Genomic DNA, 25,551 nt, shown 5'->3' with positions numbered 1-25,551 from the left:
TGATTTCTTCAGCATGTGTTATATTGTTAAACAAACGCAAGAGCCATCTTCAATAACTCTCGTCTCTCTCCGACCAACGACGCCACCCGGAAATTAGGAACCCGGGTAAACGGGAGGGGGGCATGGGTTGGACTCAGCTGTAACCTAATGTCAAACAACCCCCTAAGAGGAAAAAACAAGCTGTGAATGTGAATTATACTCAGTCGATAATTAATGTATCCGTATTGCGTAGCATCCGCCTTTAACCAAATAATATTTAAAATATAACAAAACTGATAAAAACTGGGTCTCTGAAAACTAAAATGGTGATATTACACCTTTAAACGCAGAGGCTAAGCTGGCTTCGCATCACAGGCAAATAATAACTTACAAAACTTAATACTCATTAAAAAAACTGAAAACTGTTCAAAATTTAAATTAAAACATAAAAAAGAGCAACAAAAACTTATCTGAAATTTAGATGCTTCAAAATAATCGTCATCTGACAATTTCAACCCATTTGAAGCAATCGTTCAAAAAAAATGAAGGCCAATATGTTTTTCATCTCTCCCAAATTCGAATGCAGATTAAACAAGGATTAGCGCGTAACGCACCTCCGGTACTCATAATAAACCGCATATATTGGAAATAAGATCTGCATTCTTTGAGTGAACTCTGACAGCACCCAATTACAAGGTTCGTAATTACAAATTTTGCAAAATTTTTTATTCAAGCTTTTCATACAAATTTTGAAGAACCATAATATTTTGTGAAGTTTTTTTTGTAAGTTCTTCGAAAAATTTACAATGGACTAAGAAATGTCACATCTGGGAAACTAAAAGCAATTGCGCAGTCGCAGTTGGACGCAAGTTTTGCAACTTTTGAGAGTACTATTATAGTACCTAGCTACAACGTTGGGAAATTCAAATTTTGAGAAACTTCACCTTGAGTTTTCTAAAAAAAAAAAGGTATTTTTTGAGAACCAGAAAAGATTTCACTTCTTGAAAACTACCAAGATTTCAGCAGTCTTATTTGATGGCAATATTCGCAATCTTTGAAAGTACTCTGACAGTACACATCTACAGGGTTGGGAATTTCACTTTAGTGAATTATTTTGTAATTTGAGTTTTCTGAAAATTTCCAAAAAAATCGTCGTATCTCTTAAACTGAAAAAATTTGGGTATTCTTAATTGGAGGCCAAAATTGCAACCCCTGAGGGTACTCTAACTGTCCCCAACTACAAGTTGAAAATTTCAAACTTTGAAGAAAAAGTTAATTTTAATTTCATGAAAGTTTTTTGAGCAGTCATATTTGGAGGCAAAATTCGAAATTCCTGAGAGTACCTTGACAAAGCCTCACTACATAGATGGTAATTTCAAGTTTTGTGAAACTTTTTTTGTGGCAAGATTCGCGAACCCCTGAGAGTACGCAAACAGATTCCAATAACGGGATTGAGATTTTCGACATTTTGGAATTTTTAAACATCTGTTTTTTGACAATTTCGGAGAAAGTCATAAAAACGTCGTAACTCGAAAACTACTAGGGTTTGAGCAGTCATATTTGGAGGCAAAAATTGCATCTCCAGAGAGTACCTTGACAGAGCCTTAACACAGAGATGCGAATATCAAATTTTGTGAAATTTTTTATTTCTAATTTTTCTGAAAAATTTTGAAAAAAAAACATAAAAAACGTCATATTCGCAACCCCTGAGAGTACCCTGACACACACAAGTACAGGGTGAGAATTTTAACAACTGAGAAATATTTTTAAATTAATTTTTCCAGAAAATTTTGAAAAATCCCGAATATTGCCTATATAGTAAACTAAAAGGATTTGGTTATTCATATATGGAGGCCAGAATCGCAAAACCTGAGAAAACTCTGACAACATCCCACTATTAGGTTACTTATTTCAAACTTGATGAAAAAAACACTGAATTTAAACTGGAAAATCGAAAAAAATCTTAACCATAGCAATATACGATATAGCTTAAACGTGAAATAATTCTTTTGTTAAACATGCAAAAACAATACGTTGAAAAAGCCTAAACATGGCGAGATAGTGAAGCCCGCATTTAAATATATAATAGATAGATAGATAGATAGATAGATAGATAGATAGATAGATAGATAGATAGATAGATAGATAGATAGATAGATAGATAGATAGATAGATAGATAGATAGATAGATAGATAGATAGATAGATAGATAGATAGATAGATAGATAGATAGATAGATAGATAGATAGATAGCTTTTCATACAAATTTTGAAGAACCATAATATTTTGTGAAGTTTTTTTTGTAAGTTCTTCGAAAAATTTACAATGGACTAAGAAATGTCACATCTGGGAAACTAAAAGCAATTGCGCAGTCGCAGTTGGACGCAAGTTTTGCAACTTTTGAGAGTACTATTATAGTACCTAGCTACAACGTTGGGAAATTCAAATTTTGAGAAACTTCACCTTGAGTTTTCTAAAAAAAAAAGGTATTTTTTGAGAACCAGAAAAGATTTCACTTCTTGAAAACTACCAAGATTTCAGCAGTCTTATTTGATGGCAATATTCGCAATCTTTGAAAGTACTCTGACAGTACACATCTACAGGGTTGGGAATTTCACTTTAGTGAATTATTTTGTAATTTGAGTTTTCTGAAAATTTCCAAAAAAATCGTCGTATCTCTTAAACTGAAAAAATTTGGGTATTCTTAATTGGAGGCCAAAATTGCAACCCCTGAGGGTACTCTAACTGTCCCCAACTACAAGTTGAAAATTTCAAACTTTGAAGAAAAAGTTAATTTTAATTTCATGAAAGTTTTTTGAGCAGTCATATTTGGAGGCAAAATTCGAAATTCCTGAGAGTACCTTGACAAAGCCTCACTACATAGATGGTAATTTCAAGTTTTGTGAAACTTTTTTTGTGGCAAGATTCGCGAACCCCTGAGAGTACGCAAACAGATTCCAATAACGGGATTGAGATTTTCGACATTTTGGAATTTTTAAACATCTGTTTTTTGACAATTTCGGAGAAAGTCATAAAAACGTCGTAACTCGAAAACTACTAGGGTTTGAGCAGTCATATTTGGAGGCAAAAATTGCATCTCCAGAGAGTACCTTGACAGAGACTTAACACAGAGATGCGAATATCAAATTTTGTGAAATTTTTTATTTCTAATTTTTCTGAAAAATTTTGAAAAAAAAAACATAAAAAACGTCATATTCGCAACCCCTGAGAGTACCCTGACACACACAAGTACAGGGTGAGAATTTTAACAACTGAGAAATATTTTTAAATTAATTTTTCCAGAAAATTTTGAAAAATCCCGAATATTGCCTATATAGTAAACTAAAAGGATTTGGTTATTCATATATGGAGGCCAGAATCGCAAAACCTGAGAAAACTCTGACAACATCCCACTATTAGGTTACTTATTTCAAACTTGATGAAAAAAACACTGAATTTAAACTGGAAAATCGAAAAAAATCTTAACCATAGCAATATACGATATAGCTTAAACGTGAAATAATTCTTTTGTTAAACATGCAAAAACAATACGTTGAAAAAGCCTAAACATGGCGAGATAGTGAAGCCCGCATTTAAATATATAATAGATAGATAGATAGATAGATAGATAGATAGATAGATAGATAGATAGATAGATAGATAGATAGATAGATAGATAGATAGATAGATAGATAGATAGATAGATAGATAGATAGATAGATAGATAGATAGATAGATAGATAGATAGATAGATAGATAGATAGATAGATAGATAGATAGATAGATAGATAGATAGATAGATAGATAGATAGATAGATAGATAGATAGATAGATAGATAGATAGATAGATAGATAGATAGATAGATAGATAGATAGATAGATAGATAGATAGATAGATAGATAGATAGATAGATAGATAGATAGATAGATAAATAGATAAATAGATAGATAGATAGATAGATAGATAGATAGATAGATAGATAGATAGATAGATAGATAGATAGATAGATAGATAGATAGATAGATAGATAGATAGATAGATAGATAGATAGATAGATAGATAGATAGATAGATAGATAGATAGATAGATAGATAGATAGATAGATAGATAGATAGATAGATAGATAGATAGATAGATAGATAGATAGATAGATAGATAGATAGATAGATAGATAGATAGATAGATGAAAGTTAGGAGACGGTTAGACAAACAATCAAATTAATTTAAAAAGCAGGTATACAGACAGACAGACTTAATTTGGCCTCGCAAAAAAGTTACTGAAAATTAATAACCTTGGGGAAAACCATTACAGAAAATTTCTTAAGCATTGCGATATATGACATATCTTGAACAAGAAAAAACTCTTTCGTTGAACATGCAAAATTATTATGCTAAAACATAGGAGATAGCTGTCACTCGGATTTAAATATAGTATAAATAGATAGCTGTTTCTGTGCACGTAGCACAATGTTTAGATTTTTTTTCCATTTAGATTTCTGCTTTTTTAAATTCTAGTGTATTTCTTCTCTGTGCGTGGTGTGATGAGAGAACTATTCAAACGCGTAGAACGTTAGTGAATAAGGCATAACCGACAACAAAGGTCTTCCAAAAATGAATCACAAAAAATCATATTTTTTCGCACAATAACTTTCTAATATTTTTAAACACTTTTTAGTGAAATCGTTTTCTTAGCCTAGGTAAACAATTTTTGTTAAATGATAGTTACCCGATCGGTTCACTTGCTTGAAACTAGACTAAGGCTAAATATTTTAAAGCTGTTTTTCTCGACACTGGGACAAATTCTTTCAAAATTTTTTTTATGTAGTTCGAATTATGATTAAAAAGGTTTTAATACGATATGTCACTCAAGCTATTCCGTTGATTAATTGTATCACCTGATTTTGGGTGAAAAAAAAAACAAAAAACAGGAAAAAACTTCAAAAAAAAACAAACGAAGACAACGTTCCTCCCGATTTTAATGGTCAGGACGACTAAAAAAATTGAAAATCACTTCACTCTTTTAGACTCCAATAAGGAGCAACAAAAATACTTGTATGTTGAGCAAAAAAAATCAAAATTAGAAATAAAAACATACTGTAAATTTTAGCTATTACTGAGCACTGTTAAGAAATTGATTAATGCTTTCTTTTAGGTTGTACACAACAAGAGAAACCGAGTAATCCTCGTTTCTAGAATTAAGCCGACACTTATTTAGGTCGACACAATTTGCGCAGCAATCGTTCCAGCCAAATAATGTACAAAAAACTTGTTATCGGTAGAATAAACAGAGAAATTCTCCGGATTAAGCTGTGTATTTTGATATCTTAAATTTTATAATGGTTTCAAGAGAAATAGAGACCGGGCAAGCAAAAAATGCCGCTTTTTGATGATTATTACAGACATCGATTGATGATTTTTTTTCAGTGTGAAAAACCTGTACAAGAGTAGCATTACTTTCCAAAAACTCTAAAATTCTCTAAAACTTCAAATCATCGAACAGCAGTATATTTATTGAATAAACGCCCATAGCATGTTCAAAATCTTGATAACTGGCTCTTTTCAATTTCAAAGCAATTTAAGCATAAAAAAGGCAATTATACATTCAATCTGTTTGCTCTTTCGGTGAACCACAGTTGATCGCCAAGTATAAATTACCTTCTTGCCAACATCGAGCAAGAATGAAGATGTTCCTGTAGAAATTCGAGTGATACCATGTCCGTTTCTTGGTTGCGTGCTCATCATTGGCCCATTTGAACAAAAAACAGAGAAACGATAGTCTGACATTTAAATTTTCCCAATAAAAAACTTACAAAAAATGTCGCCCAGGCCCGCATGAAAATTACCCAAGTGACGTGCAAAATTTGTTTCTAGAGCTTCAGATGCTAATAAAACAAATTGATGCGTTCCGTGAAAAGTTTGTTAACAGGAAAATCGTCCTGCCTTGGTTGCAATAACTTTGCTGATCGCAGCGGCTGAAGAAGAAAGAAATTTTATTGCAATCAGAAACTTTGTAATCGGGAACTTGCTCGAATTAATAAACTTTTCACTGCTCCTACAAATTAGTTGCACTTCAATTTGCTATTTCACAACCTATCGCAAAATGATCCGAAAGTTTTTTTTTAAATTTATCTTTCAAGCCAATGATAGGAATTTATATTGCAAGACTTGCAGTTATATCTACACTAACATAGAAGATTAAGAAAAGAAGGTCAAAAACACTGTTTTTGTGTTATTATTTTTTAAGTATAGAATATGATTAAGTGGTGATATATCACAATATGTGGAGGATGCAGCTGTTTCCCACCATACTTGTCAACGGGCCGGGCCGCCCGTGGGCCTCAACGGGCCGGGCCGGGGTTTTCACTTTTGTCAACGGGCCCCAACGGGCCTTACTTTTATTGACTAACCAATGTTATGTTTCAGTGCGCACTGTACAGCATGCAGTGTGCTAAACGACATTCGAGCCGGGATGCAAACTCGAGCCTATAGGCCTTTGGCAGATATTGTATGTCACTCTACCACCAAAGCGAATAGTTCTGAGACAAAACTAAATAACCGGACCTCTGTTCATTTAGACAAATTTTATTCCGAAAATTAAGGCATTCTTTGTTGGTTGAAATGTCCATTTTAGAGTCTGCTTTAGTTCGCGGCCAAAGCATTCGCCTCAACAAGCAGAGATCCGGGTTCAATTCTTGCTAGGAACCTTTTTTGTATTGCATAGATTGAGACAAGTATAAAGTAAAACAGCTTTGACAAAAACTGGAAAAAGCTTCAAAGGCTAGAACAACGCTTCAAAAGCTAGAAAAACGCCTCTTACCAAACTATAAACTCTTTGTCACAAAACCTTGAACATAGCCATCAGGAAATCGATTAAACATAACCAACAGACAGTTGGAAAAGAGTCAATGAAAGAGTCAATGAACAAAGTAAATAAATACTGACTTAATTTCTGAAAAACCTCAATTTTCGAAGAAAATAGATGCCCTTAAAACCCTTTGATTTTCTAGAACCATTTATCATTGGAACTTTCTTGATAAAAGTAACCCAGTTGAGAAAACTGAATTATTAGATGAAATGTTTATTTCACTGGTAAATCTGGAAATTACATTCCGCTTTGGAAACTCGTTTTTCGTAAGCTTTACACTTTTGCTGATCGATAGTGGAGTTTGCCTTCCTTTTAGCAAAAAATGAATTGATTTATAAAAAACCTAAAGTCAAACCGCAGAAAAGTTAAATCGAGCTTGAATTAAACTTTCAAATCTTACCCTGAAAAAAAAAACGTCTAAGTCATCGCGACCTAAATGAGAGTCTGAACTATGTTCATCGACTCATAAGAATGACTTGAAATTTTCAACTTTTTCTTAACGAAAAACTATAACCCTTTCAAGCACTTTAAAAATCAAGAACTAACTTTTGACAACCGAGCTTTTTGTCAGCACTATTCGGCTTGCGAAAAAAATAAATGGATATTTTTCATTAGGCCGGGATTCGTAGCTCCAACTGCATTTTTCTGCTCCATTTTTCCGAGTTTATATTGAGAGTGAATCTGGAAAAAAACTTTGACATTAAACTGTTTTCATGTGTGCACTGAGAAGACATTTTTTTGCTGACTTTCAAACAGAAGACCAATGAATTTTCCTGGGATCTCTCTTCTTCCAGAATCGATTGAGTATCATTGTGGTTCTATGCACGGATGAAATATGAAAAATTTGATATTTTTGTCACTTATCTGCAGTCCACTTCCCTGAAAACCTTACTCGATTAGAAAAAATTCCATCTCAAACCCTTCTGAATGCTCGCTGAAAGAGGCAGTTTTTTGCAAAAGAAACGAAAGTATAAGGTAAACAAGAAAACTCCAAGACATTTGACCCACAAGGGATATGGCCTACACACAAGCTGGTCAGCTCTTTATGGAGAACCGCTGTTGTGTCCCTGCTTAAAATTAACAATTTTTTTGCTACTTTTACGGGCGTTGCCTCTCGATTTTTACAGATTCTTAAAATACATATCTGGGAATAAATAAAGCTAAGTGGTTTTTATACCACATAACTGATTATTTTAATGATTTGGGTTGGAGTGAAGCATGTTAGTTACAGCAAAGCGTAATGTGCCTTCCTAACAGTAAATGAATTGGAATTGAACTTGAAGGAAATCACAACTAAACAAGCTAAAAATCAAATTTGAGCTCGAATTGGAAGTTTTTCCTGAAAAAAAATCAACAAGACCTAAATGAGTGTCACTATTTTGTTCATTGGCACTTAATCAGCACATCTGGATATCTAGAACGATGTCTCACAAATCGAGGTTCACATTGGCTTCAAAAGAAATGTTCAAAGACATCAATTCGACTTGCAATTTATATTGACAGAACATTTGCGTTCCAAAACCATCCATTATCAGTAATAAATTAATACATACGTCGTAACAAGTACATAACGCCTCCTACTCACTAAGGGTCAATCATTTCAATTCTCAAATAAAAACACTGAAAGCCCCCATGACGAAAACTGCTCAAAATTCTGAAAAAGTGAAAAAAAATTAAGCGGGACCCAACCCCACAAAAGCCTCAGAACTATTTTACAGCATGTTTATTTCAGTTTGTATTAAATTGACTACAATGCTTCTCGAATTAAATCAAATCCATTCGCGAATATTGATTTAACGGTGCTACAAAAGCCTTCAAAATAATATTTTCGCGGCCAAGTTTACATACTATTAGTATTCACAGATTGAGAAAATTGAATATTGAAAAATATAACACTCTGAAAAATACCACGTTAAAAACGTATCTGGACATCATATAACTGGGCATTCTTAAACTACTTTTAGCCGGACATTCGAATTTATTGCTGAGAGTTATGATTCAAATAAAATACGTAGTTCAGTTCAACGATATAATTAGTTGGCGTTGCACTTCAATTCGACTGTTAATTTGAGTTCAGACTAAATAATTGAAGTACAACAAAATGCGGAAAAACATCGTAGCATTGGGTCAAAACAAAGTACAGGTTGATTAGGTCAGTGCTGTAACACCATTGATGCATTTCTAAGTTGAAAAAGGACATTTTCGGGGTCTTTCCTGTTATACGGCCCAAAGTTGATGTTTTAAGCCTTTAAAAATTAAAGCGATTTTAAAAATCTAGTTCCACGCATTCAGAACAAAGCGGGAACAATTTCAAAGATGAAATTTACAAATGCATGTTATATTTTTGGGCCGTATAACAAAAGACGCCATTTTAGGGCTTTGTAAAACTATAAATTTCATCATTAGTCCATATAAGACATTCACAGATCTCCAGCCACGATAGGCGCCGTCCATATTCCTATCGCTGCTCCGAAGCAGAGGGCGATGAATATGAGCAAGATGGTAGCCAGGGGGCTTTTGGACTTCTGGCCATTGGAACTGGATCCCAGCTCTGGTTTTTGACTAATTTGAGATTGGAGCGACGCATTGGTTTGACTCAGTCGTGCATTTTCCTCCTAAAACAACAAATCATAGTTATATAGCTGTATTGCAAACAATGTTAAGCAAAAGCAAAGAGCAGAAACAATGGAACTAAACGCTAATGAAAAACCAACTCGATCAAAATATTGAGGAAAACACGTGATACGCACCTCGAACTTACGCCAGAAATCTTAGCCTTTTCCTCATTGGCCTTTCTCTTGAATTAGAAGTCGATTACATTTTTCATGACCTTTACACGTTCCTGTTCGATAATAGACTTTGCCTTCCTGTTGGCAAAACTCGCGATTCATAGGAATCCGAATTTAAGCATGTTGTCAAATTGAAAACCCAAAATTTTAGGATGTTTTTGAGCGATTATCTCCAATATCAACCTTAGTTTCAAAATTCACTTCGGCAGAACATACGCTAAATAAGGTGTCCATAGATTTAACTATTAGAAAAGGATTATGATGTCGATCTATGAGCCAAGTTTGCAGTATTTCAATTTGTGCGTTCATGGGGATATAAGAGAAGAGTAATGTCATCTGTATAGGTGACTATTTTAATGTTGTCATTAGGTTGTGGGATGGAACACATATACAATTTGAAGAGATCCGGTGAGAGAACACCACCTTGAGGGACTCCTTGTTTGACTTTATGCTAACTTGATGCTTGCTTTCTAAACTCGATGAAGTGAAGCTGCCTTGTAAAGATGAGAGCAACCATTGTTTTGTGTTATTAGTGAGGGTGGTAGAAACTTTTCATTAGGAAAATCTCGGTGGTTAACCGTATCTTTCCGGTGTACAGTCTAAAGCGACAAGTAGCGTTCTATGTAAGGCCCTCAGTTCATGCAATTTTTAGATCATGCAATTAAAGGCCGTTACTGTCGACCGTGCTTTTCTGAAGCCATGCTGATGGTTAGCCAGTTCAATGCATTATTTCAGTTCGGATAGGAGTAGTCTTTCTACTAGTTTCGCCACGGAAGAAAGCAAGGCATTGGGCCTAAATGCTTAGGATATTTGAGTATTTTTACCAAGTTTTTGTAGTGGGATAAGTCGACCTGTCTTCCAGATATGTGGGATTGAGGTGTTGTCTAGTGATTTGATAACAATGTTGTTGATTTATGTTATTCAGAGCAGTACATGGTTGTAAAGATGCATCGATGCAATCTTATCACAACCCAGGGCCTTACTTTTTTAATTGTAGTTTCAGCCGTGAAGTTGGTAGCTTCGAAGGAGAGTTTTCTTATTTTACGCATAATATATATAGTTTTTCTTTTTCAGGTTAATCTAGATGGGGATGTATTGTTTGTTGAAGCGCTTGGCGTACACTATGGCATCATAGATTGATGGGCCCTCATTAAAAACAGTTGGTTTGTTAGATGTCGTTGATGGAGTTTGTCCGGAAAGTGATTTGAATTAATGGTCAGCAATGACTTGCTTGACTACACTCTATAGTCAAAATTTTTTTGGACTGAGATCAAATTTTTAGCACTTATCGTCTTGCATTATATTATTCATTTTGTGATTGAGGGCTGTGATGTTGGGTTGACCTGGGTGTTATTTTTTCAAGTTGTCTCTTTTATGCATTATTGCTAGCACCTCTCCACGGATGTTAGGGGTTATTTCAGGTATGCGACCCTGTAGGATATTCTGTGACGTGGCTTTGTTGCTGATACCTCTAACATTTTTCATCCTTAAGAACAATGCCCGAGAATTGCGCTTTTCGAAACAATTCTTCTGTTTGCTCAAGGAATTTCAACCAGTCTGCTTTCCTGAAATTCAAAGAGGTGCTTTTCTTTGCTTTTAAATTTTCGATGTCACAGGTGAGGTGTAATGTGATTGGGACAAGATCTGAGCCAAGTGCTGATTCAGTGTTGGAAAAGTTCACTCGCTGACTTTTTTTGTTTTCTTCTCGTAATTTTAGCATGTTTTGGCCGATAATTGACTCTTTTTTACATCTTACTGTGCATCGCATGTTTTCATTTTCGATCTTTATAAACGTTGATAAACAAATCACATAAAGCTATAAACCGGGGCGTAGCGATTAGCATGTTTCTCTATTAGCATGCAATAACTGCTTCAACTGGATGTTGATTTAGACCCAACAACAAATTGACCTAAATTTTCACTTAATCTTGGTAACCACTTGATTTGTTAGGGAAGATGAAATTTCACTTTCGCATTATCACAAAAAACACACTGGATTTGTTAGGGAAGATGAAATTTCAATTTCGCGTTATCAAAAAAAATCTCACATGCATGCTGATCAAAATAACATATTTCAGTAAAAACAAGGATAACCGGTTACTGTAGAATGTTTCGACCATAGTCTTCCGACCATAGAACGTTCAGACCATAGAAAACTACGGTTTAGAACGTTTTTTTTTTCGAATTAGTGCAGTTTTTTCTGATTGGTGTGACAAAAGGATCTGACGTTAAAATATAATTTAGGCAAATTAGACAATCAAATTAGACAATGTAGAAAATGAAACTAAAAAACTCAAAAACTAATTCTACTTGCTTAAAAATAAGTTTTAAGGTCATACTTTAGGCATAATGTAGCTCGTAAGCCTGCTCGTTTGCTTTATTCGCTCGAAATAAGAAAAAGAGCAAAAATTTCAAACCGGTTTTTGTCACAATGAGAAAACTTTTTGAAATTTTTTGAATGTGGTTTCAATCACGACAGAAAGGGCTTTAAAATGATATATCGCTTTAATATGACATAGAACCATTTTTTTAAAATGTGGTTCCAATCACGACAGAAAGGGCTTTAGAATGATATATCGCTCAACCCAGTCCGACCATTATTTGCGTTACCTGATTTTGCGTGGAAAACAAAAAGCATTAAAAAACTAAAACATAAACGAATACTAAGTTCCTCCCAATTTTCAATGGTCGGAGCAAAAAACGTAAAAGCACACGTCGTCAAAGCATACTCTTTCACATGTGAATGCTAATCGACACATGCTAATCGGCCAATGCCCACTGTAAACGAAATCAATAATCGTCCTAACAAGCGAAAATATAATCTCATGGCAAGACAAATCAAAATCACTGCATTTTGCAAAACAATAATCAAACAGTATTGTTATAGAACCACATAAATATGTAAAATCGCCCGTGATTTTTCGACAACAGCAAGGACCAAAACTCAATAAGGACAGCCGGTTGCTGTGCATGCTGAACACAATGCTCCGAACATCTTTTAAAAACCTACAATTTTTTCAAATTTTTTGTGCGCGGTGTGATGAAAGGATCTGAACGAAAGTCTGGAACTTAGACATATTCGATAAGCATAATAAAAAAGGCATGTTCGGCAACTGCGTTCCTAAAAAACTAGAAAAACTGAGTAAATTTTTTGAATAGCAATTTTTTTGAATACTAATTTTTTTTGGCGCGTAAAAAAACATCGAGAACTACTTAACTGCAGAAAATCGAATTTTTAAGGTTTTGACGAAAAATTTCCCGGCGTATCCTACTATAATGAGTATGCTTGATCGCTTTTTTGATCGAAACTACAACGTCAAAAATTGCAAACGGGTTTTCTTGACACTAAAATTCTTTTCAATTCACGATCGAGTACAATATGAATGAACAAAAAGACTTCAACCTAAAGCAAGGACTAGAAATCAACAGCGAGTACGGTATAAATGAAAAATAAAAAAAAACCTCCATTCTGGAATGAAACCAAAAAAACAAAGCCAACAGACGGTAGGAAAAGAGTCAATGAACGCAAGGAAACAAAAAAAACTGTCTAGTGTCTTGAAAAACAAATTTCAACCTTCAAATTTCTAAGCAAAAAAATATTTAGCCTTGAAGCTTTTTGAAATTCAAAAACAATTTTCATAAAATGAATCCAGTTTGAGAAAACTGGACAGATCGGTGAAGTTTTCATTGCGCAGGAAAATCTAAAAACTAAAATTCACTTTTAAAATAAGAAGTCGGTCATGTTTTTTTTACCCAATTCTGCTTTTGGAGAGCTCAATTTACCTAAATTTTAGCAGATGACTTTGAATTGAGGCAAGACCTATGCAAATTTCTGAACTACGTTTATCGACTCTTAAAAGGTCATTTAAATTGCAATCACCTAAGCTTCGGAACTTTTTTGATACTTCATACAAATCTAAAATTCTCTGGGCGTGACTTGAATAATCGAAACAGCAAAAAAGTTGAATAGACGGCACGAGAAATTTTACGCCTAGATTAACGGTCAGAAACAAAAAAGAACTCTTTTCCACTCCCCCTCCTCGCCTTTCAAAATGTCTAGTTTTATAGTTGTTTTACGTGTTATTATGGCTAAACGCGAAATGTAACATTGTGAAGTATGAAGAACAAATACTTTGTTCACCATCTCACGTTTCATTGCATTATGACAATGCTGAAGTAGTTTTTCAAAATTGAAAGATGGGGGAGTCGAAAAGAGCCACAAAAAACGAAAATAAAACATCAAACTTCCTTATGAACGTGCTGCTTAAAAACATAAAAATTTAATAAACATATTACACAAAATCCGCTTCCGAAACTAAATTCTTTCGCACTCTTAGTAGCGCTCTTTAAATTTTTGCAATTCGATATTGTGAGTAGCACAGAATTTTCTGACCATAGTCTTTGCAATTCTACCAAACACAAAGTTTTTTTTTCAAAGTAGTGCAGCTTTTTCTGTGCAGTGTGACAAAAGGATCTGACATAAAACTATCATTTTGGCATATTCGGCAGTCAATGTAATATAACCAATCTGTACAACAGGTTAAGAAGATATAGGACTAGAAAATAAAAAAAATCAATTTTTTCGGATTTTTTTTTGAGTTTTTTATTACCAAAAGGGCATTAAAAATCTACAAAAACTAATTTAACTCGTGTAAAACTAAAAATAAGCATAACAGAGAGGCGAAGCTGCACTTCGCAAACACAAGCGAGGAAAATGCAAAACAAAGCTCTAAACGGGAAAAACAAACTGAAATAAGAAAACGATTAAAAATAGACCTTGAAAAAAACTTCTTGAGATTAGGGGCATCATGCTCTCACATCTACTCCACCTTCGCTTGTAATTTTGATAGTACAAGCTAGCAAAAAAGTACCTACAAATTCTATCAAATTGCCATTGTTCAGTAGCAAAAATTCGACCAAAAAAAACTATTTAAATGCTCCGGATTTGATTATCCGACATTTTGATAAGGAGTCTCATGTCCTCGCATTTGCGCCATGGTCACTTGGAAATAAACTAGTGGCCCAGCTAATGCTGAATCTACCTGTTCTAATATTTTTAATCATATTTTGTACAGATACGAAATTGCGTAACTTTTAAAATTTAATGTAACACGTGCACGTTAAACCCCTTAACCGCTTATTTAAACGAGAAAACTGCTATTCGCTCTTACAATTGAAATCTTATCTCAGAAGTGGCTGGGTAGTTTCTAAAAAAAATGTGAAAAAGAAGCTAAAAATCGATTTAAAACTAAAAAAACTGACTTTTCCTAAATCCATAAGCTTTTCTCTAATAAAGCATGGGAATAGCCTCTGCTTTCCACGCCCTGATTTTCAGATTTCACCAACCTAATTTTTGAGATTGAACCCTTAATATCAGATTTAGCTAGTAGTTTCCGAGAATAGTGACGGAATTTCTAAAACGGTAAAAACCTTTAAAGGAAGTTTCCGAAGAAATATCAGCTTTTTTAAACAAAAACACAGAGTAAACCAGATAACACAGGGAAAATCTATGCATCATATTAGTTTCAATGGACTATCAACCGGGAATATCCGCATAAGAAAGGGAGATCCCCATAAATTGTGCTTTTGATTGAACCCTTCATCTCAGATTTGTGTACTTGATATTTGAAAACATAGCCAATCAAAGATTGGAACGGAATAATGAACGCAATTAAACATAAAAAACCACTGACTTTCTTGAAAAAAAAATCTCGACTTTCGAATTACGACAATAATTTGTGGTACCTAATTTTGCTTGGAAAACAAAGAAAAAAAACTAAATCACCGGAATAAAGTTTCTCCCCATTTTCAATGGTCGGAACTAAAGTAATCGAATTTGATCCACAAAAAAGGAACAAAAAAACAACACAATCTAAAGAAGGACAGCCGGTTACTGTGCGATACATTTTTCCAAATTAAAATAAGGGTCGTTTTTTCGGCGTGGTGTGATAAAATAATCTTAACGAAAAACTAGAGCTTAGACATTTTCGACAGTCTTAGTAAAATACGCAAAATGGAAAACAATTTCTGTAAAACTGACTAAAAAGAAACAAAGCAAATTATTTTTGCAGTTTTTTTAAAGTTAAAATACTGAAAAAAAAATAAATTGCAAGCTTATTTATTCACCCGAATTAAGACGAAAAATCAAAAATCTCAAAGCGGTTTTTTATCATCACTGGAGAAATTTTTCGCAACTTTTTAATGTTGTTCGAATCACGACTAAAAAGGCTTTATTATGTTATATCACTCAACTCTCTCCGATGATTATTTGTGGTACCTGAGTTTGAGTGGAAAACAAAAACTAAAACTTCCGAACACAAAGTTCCTCCCCATTTTCAATGGTCGGAACAATAAGCATCTTTATATTCGCTTAAATCCCAATAAAACTCTGTGCTGCGGAAACAAAGCCCTGAAACTCACGTTTATGCATACCACAGGTCTTCTCCCAACATATTCAGAAAAACGATAGACCGGCGAATATTTTGATTTCATACGAAAATTTTCGGTTTGCAAAACGAAACAGTTCGCGGCTTGATTTTCGAAACCTGTTTCTTTGTCCCTACACCGTAAATTATACTTTGAAACCAATTAATTAAGACATACCTTGCTTTTTGATAACTCTTGCCTCAGCTGCGACACTTCGGTTTCCAGTCGCTGCAATTCGGGAAGATTTGCTGCACCTCCACTGCTTTTTTCAGTGCCAGACCCATTTTGAGGGGGGACGGCGAAAGAACATCTTAACTTTGTGTCCAGAATTCGGTCGGGGCTGTTTCTTTCAATTTCTTTGAACTAATTACAGAAAAAGCGATAATATTTACTTTAATATACGTCACAAAAAAGCAACTTTTCGACTCACTAGTGCTTCTGTGTTGTTTTCGTAAGACGCCTTTTCTTCTGGTGTTAGCTCCATGCATTGGACCATGAATTTGTGTCTATTTTTATCCTGTGGGTCATACTCAAATGGCTGAAGGAGCACTGAAAAAAAAACACTACGAAAATTTCAAACAAAATCCGTTAGGTAAATCCACAAACAAATAAATCATGCAAGAATTCCATATCATTTGAAATTTTCACACAATAAAAAAATCTTGAAAATAAATGTAAAAAATTGAATGCACTAGCTAAATTGTTTGACTTTAAATGTATTCTACAGTTGGTTTACTAAATTTTTGGTTGTTTCCCCATTACATTTTCACTATTTCTTCGATTAGAAAATGCACTAACCCAGGACATCCTGCTGTTTGCCAACTTCTATAATTCCATTATTGGGTCTAACGCAGTACTTTCTAGGTGCTGTTGTTTTTACTTTGAAGCATACATCCTTTTCCGACACATTGAAGAGGTGAATAGCTTTTTCAGTAACTTCGGTAAAGGGTCCATTAAAAACAAGTTCATTTGGTGGGTCGACACGCAACAGAGTAGCCATGCCCAACTAGAAAACGGTTTAGCGAAAAAGGAGTAAGTCTTATTTTTAGCGCCGTCTACCTTTACAGTGAAAAGTCTACCTTCAGAAACTTGAACATCGAAACATAGCGAACTATCCAGAACAACGGAACTCCCAAAACATGTTTTTCTTTCCCAAAAATTTCTTATAATTTTTATTGAGTAAAATTAATTTAGAAAAAGGAGTTTACTCAGACAGGGAGACAGAAAATGAAGAACGCCCTAAACTCGAAAAAAAACACCTGCAAAAAACTCAAAGACTTGTCTCGAACGATGTCCATTTTGAGGAGAACGCTTTCAGCACTGCAATTGCCGGCATTTAATAAGAACTAGCATACCCAAAGCAGCAAAGTTGTTTCGACAAACACATGTTGCAGATGCATTATACTACAACATCATGGAAGTGTGCCATTCGACCAGTTGTGATAAACTTATTAAATAGGTGTAATGATCACGAGGCACCGCAGAGCACGTTTTGCGAGCGAACAGATCGGAGGCGAAGACGACCCCGCTCCATATGGAAAAGAAACAAGTAGATTCGGGAAAACAGTCATCAGTCGCGGAGTTCTGTGTGAAGAATGCTGTAAATGGTATCACTTCAGCTGCGCGGGCACGAGCCAATCAGCTGTGAAAATTCTACCAGCTGATGAGCCATTCATCTGTCAGATCTGCCGCTCACGCTCCTCTGGGATCACACAACAGATGGACGGCATGATGATTGACGACGACACGTATTCATCCCCGGACCTACTCAGGCGATGGAGAGTATGCAGCTTGATGATCCAATTGTATGAAACTACAGATCTTTGCCCGACTATATCCCTACAAACACAGAGGAGTTAAAAACTTTGAATGGAAAAACGGTAATGCGGGTAAAGCTTTTGTTGCAGAAATGTTTCGTTTGCTTGAAATAATTATTAACAACTCTGCAGGTGCTACATCTTTTCTTTGCTTTCTCTCTGCTTCCTGTGCATCGACAGAAACCATCAAAGATATCGAAAAGCCCGACCACGTCAACTGTCTGCAGCAGAGGTTGGACAAATGGAACAAAGGTGTTCCTGACGGTCTTTTGAAAAAATCTGATCAAAATCAGAGAATTTTCAGGCATGGAGGGTAGACCAGCAAAAAGAAGCCATGTAACAGTCGCCTACTTAAGTCACATATGAGGTTAAAGAAAAATAGGCCCTATAACCATTGGCTCAGGAGTCAGGGACACTATCTCTTGTGGTTTTCTACCTCGAACGGTCGGCGCCAATTCGGTTCACTTGCGACATGAGACTACAACCTTTGTTACAGCTTAAAGGCCACTACCAAAATACCCCCCACCAACTCTAGAAAATAAGAACGTCCCCATACTTAGGTCTCAAAATACCTAAAACACGCGAACGCAGTTAAAAACAGGGTCGGAACAATCCGTATAGATTCTTTTTATTAGACAGTGGACCTTTGATCCATTTCAGATGGATCAACCTAAAACTCTCCTTACCTCAACATAACAAAATGAAACACACTCAAGAAATTTAAATTGGATACTCACATACCGGCACACTCTCTAGAATTGAGTAACTAAATTAACAAGTAACTCTAGAACAATTGGTTATCAAGTTTGACTCGAGGAGTTTTAAATGAAAAGAGTTTCAGCTTGAGAAATGAGTTTTGGGGCTGGACCATTGGGAGACTTCGGTTGTCCACCTTTCCACCGGAGGTTCACTCTGGACCAATACTGATTCGCTTCCTTCTCCACTCACGATCACTCTGTCTTCTCTTAAGAATGAGACAGCTCTACTCTCGCACAATCTTATATCTGGAATTTGCGAATAGCAATTTCCCGCTGTTTTTTCGACTACTTTCCTCTCGATTGTAGTTCGGTTCTTCTGATCTTATTTTCTGATATTTTCAGTTGTCGCAAGAAACTTGAGCATGACATGCTCAATTCGAATTTTTGAAAAAATCCATTTTACCCCAAAATCATGTCTTTTGCGTTGCTCAAGGTCAAACTTCCAAATATGACCGACTGGCACATACTCCCCGGACTCAAGATCGACGTAATCATCGCGTGTCGTCGTCTGCCAGTGAGCCCCCAGAATGTTGAGTATTATTTAAGATACAGTGCCACTGGTCATTTACAGAAGTTTGCAGCAGATTTAACTTTATCTACACCCCAAAAATCACAACCATGCAAAATTGTCACATTATCGCTGAACAGCAAACAAAATCTGCATACATCTGCACCCTAAATTTCCGCTTTGCAAGCTAATGATTTAAAAATTTTTTGTCTTATCCAATCAGAAAATTGTCATGCAGCATTTTGATTTTTGTAATAGGTATAGCATATTAATAACAATATCTTGGTTCACAAAAAAAAATTTCCGGGACCTCGGATTTCATCCGAGTTCACAATGATGCCTCCTTCCTTTCCCCGTTCAAGACTCAAGAATCTGATACTGAGCTTCCTGCTCACTTCGTGCTCCTCGCCCTTGAGGTTGAGGTGCTGGGCTCTGATGCATTCGACACTTGCAATCTCTTCGCCTGGTTCGGCAAAACCTTCACATTAGATTCCCTGTTCAAGCAAAAAGAGTTATGCAAGCTCAAGCTCACGTTTTTTGCTAAGTCCTCCTCCAATATTGGTTCCCTCGCCTTGGTATTATCTCTAGACACCCTACCAATTCTCTTCCAACCCGTAGTGATTGCATTACGATGTGGCAGCAAGGGTCTCCTGAAGGCTTCCGGCCCTATCTCGGCCAGGAACTGTCGATATTTTTTCTGATGCTTCTTCATTTGATCCTTCGTCACCGCGTATAACCAAGACATCAATGTCGCTCGAAACCATGGGAAAAATTTTATGCGACTCTACACGTGCTTGACCTCCATAGGTATAGCGAAGACTTTGCACGCAGTCTCAAACAACTCAAGCCTCCTGCTGTAATCAATAGCGTGTATCGATTCCGCTGTCGGTGCCTTCGACTCCCGATATTTTGTCACGTTTTCGTCCATCCATCGCAATGCCAGCATCTAACTCACTACCAGGAGGGTGACCTTCTGTCGGGTAACCCGATTGACCGAACTTCATCCATGTCCCATATCAAACGGAGGTTTGAGTGCTCCGGATACCACATCGTCTGTGCCAGACAATGGCACGGGCATTCCCCCTGCGTGAGGTTGAAACTCTGGAGGTTGCGCTCTCCCCAAGCTTCCAGCAGAAGTTCCAGCTCCATCATCTTTTTGTGTGTCACATCAATCTCCTCCAGGGCTGGGGTACTGTTCATTTGTTTCCCGATCGTGTTTTGTCTCTCGAAATCACTCGTGTTCTCAACTTCCAGACCCAAGAGTTCTTCCCCAGATCTCACTCAAGTTATCTCAGTGTTCCCTGGTACAGTTCCCAGGATCTTTCTCAACAGTCTGTGCGAGGGATGCGACACTCGAGCCATGCGTACGCACTTGGGTACCTAGAAGGCTTTGTCGATTAGTATCCTCTGGCTGGATACCTCCACCATTGCCATGTCTAATGGGTAGTGGCTTCCACACAGGTTGGCCATCACCGATCCGTCAAGGGACTTCGCGTTCACTGGCAAACTATAGGCTTCACTCACGGGAAACCCCATTTCCGCCTCAAGACCAATCTTCCACCCTCTGATGTGTTTCTGGGTTATTTGCAACGCCCCAGGCCATGACTCCACGCTCAACGCTGTCACTAAAAGGTGCTCGGACTCCAGCATCTCCAGCGACTGCAAGCTGCACATCCTTGAGAAGAACCCCAACGCCATTGCTATATTTACAGTAGTGTTCGTGTAACACTCAGCCACTATCTGTACTTCACTCTTTTCCTCTTCTGTGATGTCACCAAACCAAGTGGCTAAGTCTTCCTTCTGGAAGGACTGTATCCTGACACAGGCAGAATCGTCCATCGCAAGAATGCTCTCCACTTCCACAAATCAGGTCCAGACAACTCCCGGGTTCCATCTTCTTCGCTGATTTATCTAGCTTGCTCATTGTTTCTTCCGACTCCTTACTATGGGGTAGGATCAAGATCCGTTTGTGTACCACATTCTGAGTCCCCAAGTCCTCATCCTTCGTTGGTGACAGTCTCACTCGCTCCGTGACTTCTTCAATCAAACTTGAATGGGGATGTGGGCACCAGGAAGGCCTCAGCAACTTCCAACAGTCCCCAAATTCGTTGTCAGCATGCCGTTTCCTTTTCCCAATTTCAATTCTACCCTCTTGTTCGAGCGCGGCACGCTAATTACTTCTGGTATCTTCTCAAGTTTAAGGCCTACGCTCGGCCTTTCCCTTACCACTGGGTCAATCTCAATTATCTTCTCTTAACAGAACTTCAACAGCTCTGTCACTTCATAATTCTTATGGTAGTTCCCAGCCTCCGAATCCAAGAAAGTGTTGTATGCTATCCCCATTACTCCAGACACATACTGATATACTCACCGTTTGGTGGGTTTCGAGTAATCTTCGGCCCGGGCTAAATTACGATGCACGTCATGCCCCTCTTCGAACTTCTTGTTGAAGAATCTCCGTATTTCATCAAGTCTCCCGAGACTTTCTGGAGCCATCCTCTTTTTCGATTCCAGTACTCTGGTACACGTTCAGGATGACCGTGGAGATTCTCTTTCCTTAGTTTTACTTCCCATCGACTTCTGATGACACGTTTGGACGGTACTGTCGGTCATCACGGACATTATCCATCTCAAGAAACAAGTGGCATCTTTTCTCCTCGCTAGAATGAAACCGGAATTATCTCTAAGGATATGCTGCACCAGCATTTGATAAACCTCTAGACGTTTGTTGCCCAGCTTCAATCTATCGTGTGAGGTCAACACCTCCAGCTCTATTCCCACCAAGCTCCATGCGAACATCAGCTGTCCTGCCGTTCTGACGAAAGGATTTGCCATCAATGACAACGCTGACGAGGGTGTTCTCATCGCCTCTTCGAAATACTCCAGCAGCAAGTTTTGCCAAGTTCGTCTCAGCTGGTTCCCCACTCTAACTTATTAATCTCGGCTTTCTGTTGGGAAACCCAATGACGACGCTTGCGGGACACTCCACGATCAAGTTTCTTCAGGCAATCCTCCAGTTCTTTCCTGGTCTCCAGAGCCACCCAACAAGGTCGAGCGGTACTCCTCGTCGCATTTCTCTCAAGAGGATCGCTAGCCATTTGTTTCCCAGTGGCCTGATGTTGGGTCGAGAGCCATTCTGCCAACGTCCACCTCCCACGTTTGTCCACTCGTCGAACCCCTTGAAGTCCTCCTCCGTTGTCGAGTACGTCGAGATTTCCATTCCCTTCATCACCTCAGCCAACTTCCGTGGTGCGCAACTGTCCTTGTAAGCCGCTGTCTTCTACCGCGCTAGAATCATGGGAGCCGTCTCCTTCAGATTCTTTTCTGAGACTGCGTCCGCCGAGGATTACTTAATTCTTCTGCCTCTCATCTCGTTTTCCTAGACCTTATTCCTTTACTCGGGGGCGTCGCCACTATCATCAACAATTCGACTTCTTTATCCCGGTCCGACTTTTCCAACTCTTGCCTCCCCCTTCTCGAGCCTTAAAAATATTAATATCTTTAATCATATTACTAGTCTTCTTCTTATCATCCCTTTCAACCTTAATCTTTTTATCAACAGTTTTTTTTTGCTCAGAGTAGAGTTGTCTTTACATGCGTCATCTTTGGTCTTCTGCTACGTTTCCCTCAGCTTGATCATCTTCCCTAGTAGCTCCTTCCTCGCTTTTCCATCCATTCTGGTACCCATCAAGACAAGTTCCCCGAACTTCAGCACCGTGTTCCACAACTCTTCTTTGAAGTCCTCCAGCGTAGTCTCGCTGTTCACTCTCTGGTCGAATTCGCTCAAGAAGTCTCGCCATGCCTTCTCGTTCACTGTGTTCCGGCAGGAACATCCATTTAGTGCCCTCAAAAGCGTTCCTCTTGCTTTCTTCGGTGCTCAAGAACTTTATCCCCATGTTAGAGGTCTCAATCGCCAAGGGCAATTCCAGATCATTGCGAGGGGATTACAGGGGTGGGTTGGCCGTGTTCGACAAGTCGTCTCCACTCAAGTCTTGCAGCAGCTCCTGCGTGTTGAAATCTCTTTCAGCTGGGTCCTGCTCTGGTGTAATTCCCACCTCCATTTCTTCTCCCGCTTCGCTGAGGGTCTCATCCATACTCTCCCATTCCCCTGACTCACCCTGTTCTTTCCCTAGTGAATCTCTAAATCTGTTCTCTACGGGGTGGCTTCTTTTGTCTCCAGGGGTGCCCATCGTTAAAGGTGAGGGTGTTGTCGGGTTCAGCTTCTTATATTCAGTAAGGGCTACATATAAGGTACCTGCCACATCTAGCTTCTTTTCCTCTTGCTTCAGCTCTAGCTCCTTCAATCCGTAGGGCGCTCGGTACTTCCTCGTGGCGAACCTCATTTCATCTTTCAGAGCAATGTGTTCCTTCTCCATGAACATTCTTCCATCATCCCAAATCGGCAGCTTGTTCTCCAGCTTAGCCTCCTCGAGCGTCCTCAAGGCTGGAACTTCGGGGGCATTGAATTCTCATCTTTTTTTGCCTGTGTCGTCCATGAGTTTATTTTGATGTCACACGTGTGGAAATAAACTGCGGCTGAGTATCCAATAAACAAGGGATCCCAACCGTCCGTAAACTCTTTATGCTGCATCTCCACAGTGGCTCTTGCGTGTAGGGACGGGACCACCAGCGGGCTATTCATCCCCAGGGTCATTCTTCTGACCATCGTGCATTCAGGGACGGTAACGGGCAAAATTTCTCGCTCAAGTTTCATTTCCAACTCCTTTTTCACCAGTTCAAAACTCCTTTTGCACGCCGGGATTCACAAGACTTTTCCCTTGTCTGCTGTTACGGGATTCAAGTTCCAGAACTTGGGGTAAGCCTCGATGGGACCCTCACGTTTCCCTCCCATTCTGCACTGCAGTTGTCCCCGGAAAATGAAGACCATCAGCTCTGGGTCCTTCACTTTCCCGAAGAATACCGTGTCGCTCATCTGCGCCCTCAGCTCTTCTTGCCTGCACCAGTTCAGCGCCGTTCCATCTAGAACTTTTATCAAGCTCACGTGCACCATTGAATTCCGATATGCCAGCGGATCAGGAAAGGCGTATGTTACCGCCGGCCCATAGATGCAGGTCACGATTTCTCCAAGCCCCCCTAATCATCCCTAATGGGTCAGATCTCATGGCCAAACACAAATCAGTCAAGAGAGGTATGCCTCCATTCACCTCCTTCAACTCTTCTCTCGTCTTGGGGTTTCTCCCCTCGCGCGTCAGGTATCAATTTTGCATTAGGAGATACTCCACCAGCTACGTCTTCAGCCCGGCAGCACACTTGTATGAATAAGTTTCCGCACTTGGGTGAGCCTTCCTTATCGACAGGGGTTCCCCATACCTCATCAGTCGATGAAATGCCATCAGTCCTCCGTGGGTCAAGAGTACTAGTGTTAAGTATCCGTCAATTTGGAGCGTTTCCACGCCCCTGCTGAACATGTTGAACAGATACCTGGGGTAGACCATGACAGGGCCAGTAAGAGGTTAATGGGCATATTTAGTAATTCCTGCTTGAACACATCGAAGATAGCATCCCCCGCATAGAACACTCTACCCATGTACTTCTTCTCTAAGCATGGGCTTAAGAATCTCAACATTTCGTGGTTCTTTCTAGTCTTCAGCTCGCCCTTTCCGTGCTCCCTCCAGAATCCTCCAAAAAAGACTTCATTTGCCGCTGTGACAAATCTTCCCACCGTCATCTCTCTGCTTTCTGCCACTTCTAGCTGTCCCTCAAAAAATTCCCATCTTTGTTTGATGAGAGGAGGAGCACTCTCCCGCGTCTTCCGCGGAATTCTCAGCCTTGGGGTCAGAAACGTCCACCTGTCTCTATCTTGCGTTAAACGGTACCCCATCGATTCCAACTGCTTTTCGGCCGCAGCCACATTTTGCTTTCGTTACTCGGCCCCTTCGCCTTGATAGTGGAACTCGTGATCGTCAGATCCATGCTCCGAAACCACAGATGGCTGTTAAGTGGCCTATTACCGGGTGATTGTCCCTTATCTCTGGATTGAACTTTAGTTGCTGAGCGAGATTCGACACTTCAAGACAGAGGACTTCATCCAGCACTGTCAGAAAAACCACCAATTCGTAGAATCCTCTTAAAGCATGAGACACATCTGCCCATGCCGCTGCCAATTCCGACTTAAGAAGTCTAAAATTTATCAGCTCCAGCTCGCGATTGAGAGCTGCCATAAGTATCCGCCACGCGTTCCCTTCCGCAATCAAGATCAACATTGCATACACAAACTGCAAGGCAGGCGGCATACTCGCGTAGCCCGGGGACGTCGTAAATGCCACTCTTGTCTTGGGTCCAAATCGAGAAACCACTGACTCCTGCACCTCGTTCATAGCGGGGAACAAAGTCTGGATTGCTTCCCAGATTTTCTTGGGTGCTGGTGCCTCACCTTTCAGGTGCTCC

At 38.4% G+C, this 25,551-nt stretch overlaps 2 protein-coding genes across 5 annotated transcripts in view; one reads left to right on the top strand and one right to left on the bottom strand.

Moving 5' to 3' along the window:
• Positions 1-8,304: 8,304 nt before the first annotated feature.
• Positions 8,305-17,094, bottom strand: LOC134853798 (vesicle-associated membrane protein-associated protein A-like). Its single transcript, XM_063869739.1, has 4 exons — positions 16,859-17,094; positions 16,491-16,609; positions 16,238-16,423; positions 8,305-9,460 (listed from the first exon to the last, which is right to left on the bottom strand). Exons 1-4 carry the CDS (start codon positions 17,058-17,060, stop codon positions 9,266-9,268), a joined length of 702 nt encoding a protein of 233 aa, XP_063725809.1. The 5' UTR covers positions 17,061-17,094; the 3' UTR covers positions 8,305-9,265.
• A 402-nt stretch (positions 17,095-17,496) lies between these two features.
• LOC134857046 (S-phase kinase-associated protein 1-like) overlaps positions 17,497-25,551 on the top strand; it is a 61,096-nt gene continuing 53,041 nt past the window's right edge. For 3 of the 4 annotated variants that reach the window (XM_063873386.1, XM_063873387.1, XM_063873385.1), the window contains exon 1: positions 17,497-17,519. The gene's annotated coding sequence lies outside the window, so the exon portion shown is untranslated. The remainder of the gene's footprint in view (positions 17,520-25,551) is intronic. The other variant, XM_063873388.1, reaches the window with a different exon arrangement.

This window comes from Symsagittifera roscoffensis, chromosome 1 (assembly GCF_963678635.1).
Source record: "Symsagittifera roscoffensis chromosome 1, txSymRosc1.1, whole genome shotgun sequence".
Lineage (NCBI taxonomy): Eukaryota > Metazoa > Xenacoelomorpha > Acoela > Convolutidae > Symsagittifera > Symsagittifera roscoffensis.
This window is presented reverse-complemented; position numbering and strand designations above follow the sequence as displayed.